Source organism: Cetorhinus maximus, chromosome 4 (assembly GCF_964194155.1).
Source record: "Cetorhinus maximus chromosome 4, sCetMax3.hap1.1, whole genome shotgun sequence".
NCBI classification, from domain to species: Eukaryota; Metazoa; Chordata; class Chondrichthyes; order Lamniformes; family Cetorhinidae; genus Cetorhinus; species Cetorhinus maximus.
The window spans coordinates 1,156,436-1,164,939 of NC_135882.1; the positions used below are offsets into that span (position 1 = coordinate 1,156,436).

The 8,504-nt window shown below is 44.9% G+C and overlaps 1 protein-coding gene across 1 annotated transcript in view; it reads right to left on the reverse strand.

Annotated features, from left to right (window-relative positions):
• crtap (cartilage associated protein) overlaps positions 1 to 8,307 on the reverse strand; it is a 78,907-nt gene extending 70,600 nt beyond the window's left edge. Inside the window, exon 1 of the mRNA XM_078539797.1 lies at positions 7,848 to 8,307. Coding sequence (XP_078395923.1) covers positions 7,848 to 8,300 — 453 coding nt within the window. The 5' untranslated portion in view covers positions 8,301 to 8,307. The remainder of the gene's footprint in view (positions 1 to 7,847) is intronic.
• Between the last annotated feature and the right edge of the window lie 197 nt (positions 8,308 to 8,504).

Genomic DNA, 8,504 nt, shown 5'->3' on the forward strand with positions numbered 1-8,504 from the left:
AGGAGGATTCTTGAAGTGTAAAGAGCAGGGGTACTAGAGTAATTAACTAAGTAATTGAACAAAATACGAGAGCGATGGCAGGATGGGTGATGTGTTGCTGCTGCAACATGTGGGGGTTGCTGGATACCAAGGTGATGCAGGGCAAACACTTGTAGTAAGTGTTTTCAACTCGAGGAACTGCAGATCTGAGTTGAGGAGCTGGATTCCGAGCTGCAGACATTGCGCCACATCAGGGAGGGGAAGCGTTACCTGGACACTTTGCTCCAGGAGGTGGTCACACCCCTCAGATTAGGTCATTCAAATTTGGACTGTGATCAGGGACAGGAGGATGTGATGCAGGTGAGGCAGGTTTGGGGACCCAGTGTTCGAGGCTCCTCAGCCTCTGCAACTGTCCAACAGTTACAAGCTTCTTGCAAGCTGTGTGGATGAGAATGGGGACTGCAGGGAGGATGAGTGAACTGACCACGGCACCATGGTACAAGGAGCCATTCAAGTTGGGGAAGGAAATAGGAACGTAGTAGTGGTAAGCGACAATATAATTAGGGGGATAGATACTGTTCTCTGCTGCCGTGAGTGTGAGTCCCGAAGGCTGTGTTGCCTGTCCGGTGCCAGGGTTAAGGACATCTCCTCAGGGCTGGAGAGGAACTTGGAGTGGGAGGGGAGGGATCCAGTTGTCGTCATCCATGTTGGTACCAACGACATTGATAGGACTAGAAAGGAGGTTCTGCTGAAAGAATTTGAACAGTTTGGAGCTAAATTAAAAAGCAGAACCTCCAAGGTAATAATCTTGGGATTATAGGAAGGATGTGATTGCACTGGAGGGGGTGCAGAGGAGATTCACCAGGATGTTGCCTGGGATGAAACATTTAAGTTATGAAGAGAGGTTGGATAGACTTGGGTTGTTTTCGTTGTAGCAGAGAAGACTGAGGGGCGACCTGTGTGATCTGGAAAGGGGATACGTAGGCTAACAAGGCAAAAGGATATAGCAGTACTGCAGGGCAGCTATTTAGGTAATGATACCCAGAGTGTGACAGGAAGGGACAGAGTGTACAAACATAAATAAAAACAGTAAATAGGGTCAAAGGGGGGGAAAAAATGGTAAAAAGGCAAAATGAATGGCTCTTTACTAAAATGCAGATAGTATTTTGGAACAAAATAAACGAATTAACAGCATAAATAGAGATCAATGGGTATGATCTTATAGCTATTACGGAGACGTGGTTATAAGATCAAAGCCAGGAACTAAATATTCAGGGATATGTGACTTTTGAAAGGACAGGCAGGAAGGAAAGGGTGGTGGGGTAGCTTTGTTAGTGCGAGATGGAATAAGTACGATAGCAAGAAATGACCTTGAATCGGAAGATGTTGGATCCATATGGGCGGAGGTAAGAAATAACAAGGGGAAGACGACACTGGTGGGAGTAATCTATAGGCCTCCACCACCTTCTGAGGCAGAGAGTTCCAAAGCCTCACACCCTCAGAAAAAGTTTCTCCTCACCTCTGTCCTAAAAGGGCGACCCCTAATTTTAAAACAGTGGCCCCTAGTTCTGGACTCATCCACAAGAGGAAACATCCTTTCGACATCCACCTTGTCAAGGCCGTTCAGGATCTTGTATACTTCAATCAAATCACCCCACACTGTTCTAAACTCCAGTGGAATCAAGCCCAGTCTGTCCAACCTTTCCTCATAAGACAACCTTCTCATTTTAGGTATCAATCTAATAAACATCCTTTGAACCACCTCCAATGCATTTACATCCTTCCTTAAATAAGGAGACCAAAACTGCACACAATATTCAAGATGTGGTCTCACCAATGCCCCCTGTGTAACTGTAGCATAGCATCCTTACTTTTATGTTCAATCCCTATCGTAATAAAGGATAGGTCTCCATTAGCCTTCTTATTACTTGCTGTACCTGCATGCTAACTTGTGACTCATCTGCTAGAACACCTAGATCCCTCTGCACCTTAGAATTATGCAGCCGTTCACCATTTAAGTAACACTTTGCTTTTTTGTTCTTACTGCCAAAGTGAACAATTTCCCCACATTAAACTCCATTTGCCAGATCTTTGCCCAATCACTCAACCGATCTATATCCATCTGCAACCTCCTCATGTCCTCTTCACAACATACTTTCCTACCTATCTTTGTGTCATCTGCAAATTTAGCTACCATGACTTCACTCCCATCATCTAAGGCATTGATGTAAATCGTAAAAAGTTTAGGCCCCAGCACAGATCCCTGTGGGATACCACTCGTCACATCCTGCCAATCAGAAAAAGACCCATTTATGCATACTCTCTGCTTTCTCCCAGCCAGCCAATCTTCTATCCGTGCTAATATGTTACCCACTACACCATGAGTTTTTATTTTCGGCAGTAACCTTTGATGTGGCACCTTATCAAATGCCTTCTGGAAATCCAAGTACAGTATGTCTACAGGCTCCCCTTTATCCACAGCGCATGTTACTCCTTCAAAAAACTCCAATAAATTGGTTAAACGTGATTTTTCTTTCACAAAACCATGCTGACTCTTCCCTATTGCCTCGAGCTCTTCTAAGTGCCCAGCTATAGCCTCCTTAATGATCGATTCTAATAACTTCTCCACGTCAAGCTAACTGGCCTGTAATTTTCTGTTTTTTTGCCTCCCTCCCTTCTTGAATAGAGGGGTTATATTTACTACTTTCCAATCTGATGGAAACTTTCCAGAATCGAGCGAATTTTGGAAAATTAACACCAGTGCATCAACTACCTCATTAGCCACCTCTTTTAAGACCCTAGGATGTAGTTCAACTGGACCCGCAGACTTGCCGGCCGCAGCTCCATCAATTTGCTCAGTGCTGTTTCCCCAGGGGCTTTCAGTTTTACCAAACTCCTTTCTCCCATTCACCTCCTGATTTACAGCTATTACTGGAATGTTTTTTGTCTCTCTATAGTGAACACAGAAGCAAAATATTTATTTATTTCTTCCGTCATTTCCTTATTATCTACTATTAACTCCCCAATGTCACTCTAGAGAACCAACGTTCACTTTACTTGCTCTTCTTTTTAAATACCTGTAGAAACTCTTGCTATCTGTTTTTACATTTCTGGCTAGCTTCCTCCCATACTCTAATTTCTTTCTCCTGATTAACATTTTAGTCATTCTCTGCTGTTCTTTATATTCTGTCCAATCATCTGTCCTGCCACTCATCTATGCGGAGTTGTGTGCTTTTTCCTTATGTTTGATGCTTTCCTTAACATCTTTAGTTAACCACGGATGGTGGGTCCCCCCCTTAGGATCAGTACATTAATCACAGGTGACTTTAATCTTCATGTAGATTGGAAAAATCAAATTGGCGGAGGTAGACACGAGCAAGAATTCATTAGAGTGTAGTGGGACAGTTTCCTAGAACAATATGTTATGGATCCAACCAGGGATCAGGCTATTTTGGATCTGGTAATGTGTAATGAGGCAGCTTTAATAAATGATCTCAGTAAAAGATCCCACAGGAAACAGTGATCATAACGTGATAGAATTTGGCATTCAGTTTGAGAGTGAGAAACTTGGGGCAGAAACAACTGTGCTAAACTTAAATAAGGGCAATTACAAAGGAATGAGGGCAGAGTTGGATGGAGTGGACTGGGAAAGGAGTTCAGCAGAAAAGGCGGTTGTTAAACAATGGCAGATGTTTAAGAAAATAGTTCATGGCTCACAACAAAGATATATCCCAGTGAGGAAGAAGGATTCTAGGAAGGAGATAAACCAACCATGGTTAACCAAGGAAGTTAAAGATAGTATCAAATTGAAAGAAAAAACATACAATGTGGCAAAGATTAGTGGTAACCCAGAGGATTGGGAAAGTTTTAAAAGTCAACAAAAGGTGACCAAAAAAATAATAGGGGGAGAAAATAAACTTTGAGGGTAAACTAACAAGTAATATAAAAACGGACAGTAAGAGCTGTTTTAAATATATAAAAAGGAAGAGAGAGGCCAAGAGAAGGAAGCTGGGGAAATAATAATGGGGAACCAGGAAATGGCAGAGGAGTTGAATAAATACTTTGCATCAGTCTTTACGGCAGAAGACACTAATAGCACTCCAAAATGACCAAAATAACAAGGGGCAAAAGAGGGGGAGGAAACAAATACAATAACTATCACTGGAGAAAAAGTACTGGGGAAACTAATAGGGCTAAAGGCTGATAAGTCCCCTGGACCTAATGGGTTGCATCCTAGGATATTAAAGGAAGTAGCTACAGAGATAGTGGATGCACTAGTAGTAATCTTCCAAGAATCCTTAGATTCTGGAAAAGTTCCAGAGGATTGGAAAACTGCCAATGTAACACCATTATTCAAAAAGGGAGACATAAAAGCAGGTAACTATAGGCCAGTTAGCTTAACATCTGTCATTGAGAAAAAGTTAGAGTCTATTACAAAAGGATGTACTAGCAGAACATTTAGAAATGCATAACATAATCAAGCAGAGTCTGCATGGCTTCATGAAGGGGAAGTCATTCCTGACAATTTATTAGAATTCTTTGAGGAGGTAACAAGCAGGATAGATAAAGGAGAACCAGTAGGTGTAATATATTTGGATTTCCAAAAGGCATTCGATAAGGTGCTGCACATAAGGCTACTTAATGAGATAAGAGCCCATGGTGTTGGGGGTAGTGTATTAGCATGGATAGAGGATTGGCTAACTAATAGAAGACAAGATTTGGGAGAAGGGGAAATTTTCAGGATGACAACCTGTAACTAGTGGAGAGCCACAGGAATCAATGCTGGGGCCAGAATTATTTACAATATATATTAATGACTTAGATGAGGGAAGTGAATGCACTACTGCCAAGTTTGCGGAGGACACAAAAATAGGTGGGAAGGCAAGTGGTGAAGATAACACAAAGTGTCTACAGAGGGATACAGACAGGTTAAGTGAGTGGGCAAAAACTTGGCAGATGGAATATAAATGTGGGAAAATGTGAGGTTATGCACGTTGGCAGGAAAAATAGAAGAGCTGAATATTATTCAAATGCAGAAAGACTGCAGAAAGCTACAGCACAGGGGGATTTGGGAATCCTCTTGCATGAATCCCAAAAAGCTAACATACAAATTCAGCAGGTAATAGGTAAGGCAAATGGAATGTTGGTCTTTATTTCAAAGGGAATGGAGTATAAAAATAGAGAAAAACTATAACTATGCTAAGACTATACAAGGCACTATTTAGACCACATCTAGAATACTGTGAACAGTTTTGGTCCCCTTATCTAAGGAAAGATATACTGGCATTGGAGGCAGTCCAGAGAAGGTTCACTAGATTGATCCCGGGTATGGAGGGATTTTCTTATGAGGAGAGGTTGAGTAGGTTGGGCCTGTACTCATTGGAGTTGAGAAGAATGAGAGGCGACCTTATTGAAACATATAAGATTCTTCGGGGGCTTGACAGGGTAAATGCTGAGAGGTTGTTTCTCCTTGTGGGAGAGTCTAGGACCAGAGGGCATAATCTCAGAGTAAAGGGTCACCCTTTTAAAACAGAGACGAGGAGGAATCTCTTCTCTGAGTGTAGTGAATCTGTGGAATTCTTTACCACAAGGGGCTGTAGAGGCTGGGTCGTTAAGTATATTCAAGGCTGAGATAGACAGATTTTTAATCAGTAAAGGAATCAAGGGTTATGAGGAAAAGGCAGGAAAGTGGAGTTGAGGATTATCAGATCAGTCATGATCTCATTGAATGGCGGAGCAGACTCGATGGGCCAAATGTACCACTTCTGCTCGTACGCCTTATGGAAAGGAACAGGCACAAGGTTCTATTTCTACCTGGGGAAAGAAGGCACAAGGTTGAATTATTTTATTTCTGTGTGTGTCTACTGCTTAAATATATTGTGTGTATCTCGCCCTGGTCACAGGTGGCAGTGGTGGTGCAGTGGTTAGCGCTGCTGCCTCACAGCTCCAGGGACCCGGGTTTGATCCTGACCTTGGGTGTCTGTCTGTGTGGGTCTTCACCGGGTGCACTGGTTTCCTCCCACCGCCCAAAGATGTGCCGTGCCGGGTGGGTGGATTGGCTACAGTAAATTGTTTCCCAGTGACTGTGTGTGAGTGTATGCCCTGTGATGGACTGGCACCCATCCTGGGTGTACCCGCCTAGCGCCCATTGTCTGTCAGGACAACCCTGAATTGGATGAAGCGGTTCTGGAAAAGCGAGCGAGTCCTGGTCACATACAATAAACAGACGTTAATGTGGTGTCAGGAATTAAACTTATTACAGATACAACACTCTGCATTAACCAATCTATGCACACTGTGGCAGTGAAACAACAACCTTGGAGAATCCAATCCTCTGACCAATGAAGCCATTGGGTCATTGTTGGAGCACTGGAGAAAAGTACAGACGTAAACTCAAAATGTGGTTTTGCTAAATGATTAAATGCAGATTAAAAGAAAGGCATACATTTATATATATTTTTCTTTCTTCTTTCAAGGGATGTAGGCATTGCTGGAAAAGCCAGCATTTGTTGCCCATCCTAACTGCCCTTGAAATGAACATATTCAAGGACAGTTAAGGGTCAAGCATATTGCTGTGTGACTGGGGTCACATGTAGGCCAGACTGGGTAAAGATGGCAGATTTCCTTCCCTAAAGAACATTAGTGAACCAGATGGAGCTTTACGATAATTGATGATAGTTCCATGGTCACTATTGCTATGATGAGCTTTACATTCCAGCTTTATTAATTGAATTTAAGTTTTATCATCTGCCGTGGTGGGGTTCCTGTCCCCAGAGCATTTGCCTGGGCCTCTGGATTACTAGTCCAGTGACATTACCACCATGCCACACTCTCTCTCCATATAGTGCCTTCCATGACATCAGGATGTCCCAATACACTGTACAGCCAATTAAATACTTTTGAAATGTAATCACTGTTGTAATGTAGGAAACACAGCAGCCAGTGGCTGGCTAAGCCAGCACAGACATCTTTGACTTAGCTGATAGGGGGGTCACCACTTACTGTAATAAACAGTTGGAGAGATGGGTGGAACATTGTGAGCTGTACTCTAGGGAGAACATTGTCACCAAGGAAGCTTCAGGCACCATAGAAAGCCCACCTGTCATGGCAGAGCTAGATATCAAACTCACAGTAAGGAGCTTAGGAAATTTATTAACTTGCTTGCCATGTGCAAAACTCCAGATTCTGATGCTACACCAATTGAACATATCAGGCACAGCAAACCAGCATTCCCGCAGCATCTGCATGAACCTCTTTGTCACTGCTGGAGGGAAGGGGCAGTGCCCAGGATATGCGTGATGCAAAGATTGTGACCCTGTACAAGAACATGGGTGACCGCAGTGATTGCTGTCAAAATCCCAGAACTCCCTCCCTAACACCACAGTGGGTGTGCCTACACCACATGGACTGCAGCGGTTCAAGAAGGCAGCTCACTACCACCTTCTCAAGGGCAATTAGGGATGGGCAATAAATGCTGACCTGGCCAGCAAAGCCCACATGCTATGAATGAATGAAAAAAAATATATCCACCCCGGATTGCAGAGTGGCTACAGAACTGGCGGGGTGGGGGGGATCTACAATTGACACCAGCTTCTCAGTAGGGCAGCAGTTAGAGAAATGTCTGGACAAAGGAGACCACACACACTGGTAAGGTTCATGAGAATTAGGTGTGGGCCATTCAGCCCCTCGAGCCTGCTGCACCATTCAATAAGATCATGGCTGATCCCATTGTGGTCTTAACTCCACTTTCCGGTCAGTTGCCTATAAACCTTGACCCCCACCCCCTCCCCTGTGGGTCAAAATCCCACAGGGGCCCCTGTTCCTGACTGAGGGTCAAATTTGGCCTCATTTTAAAAGTGGGTCCTCACCTTGAAATAAGCGAACTGCAGGTACCGGTAGACCTCCCGTTTCTCGAAGTCCTCCAGAGTTTCCCTGCTGGCCTGGGACTGGCGGAAAGCGGGCAAGCCCTGTTTGCACCGGCGGAGGCACTGGGCTCTCTTCATGACGCTGCCGAAGAGCTGGAGCTCGGGGAAGCCGCTGAAACGCGCCGCTTGGTCGGGCAGCACCGAGCTGCAGTTGAGGTTACAGAAAGCCTCGCTGTCCCGGAGCAGGCGGTGCAGGCGGAGGCTCATCTCCAGGTAGTCCACACTCTCCCGCCAATTCTCCGCCGTGTACTGGTCCAGCGCGTGCCGGTACGCCGATTCCAGCGGCATCAGCTCATCCCGGGGGTAACTGCGGAAACTGTACTTCTCATACTGCGCCCGCCCAGCGCAACAATACAACAACAGCAGCGGCACGGAAATTACAGCGTATCCCCGCATCCCGCTCCGTCCCCTCAACGCCACTTGGCGATTTTCCTGCAGCCGCAGCGCTTCGTCCGTTCCTGCCTCTCCCAGCAGCCTCACCGATGATTGACACTGAAAACAACCAATCCTAGCGGGGCGTTCCCAGCACTTTCCTTCCTATTGGATACATTATGTCCAATGGCGGAGCGGAAATTCGGGGCGGTTCCGCCCCGCCCCGCC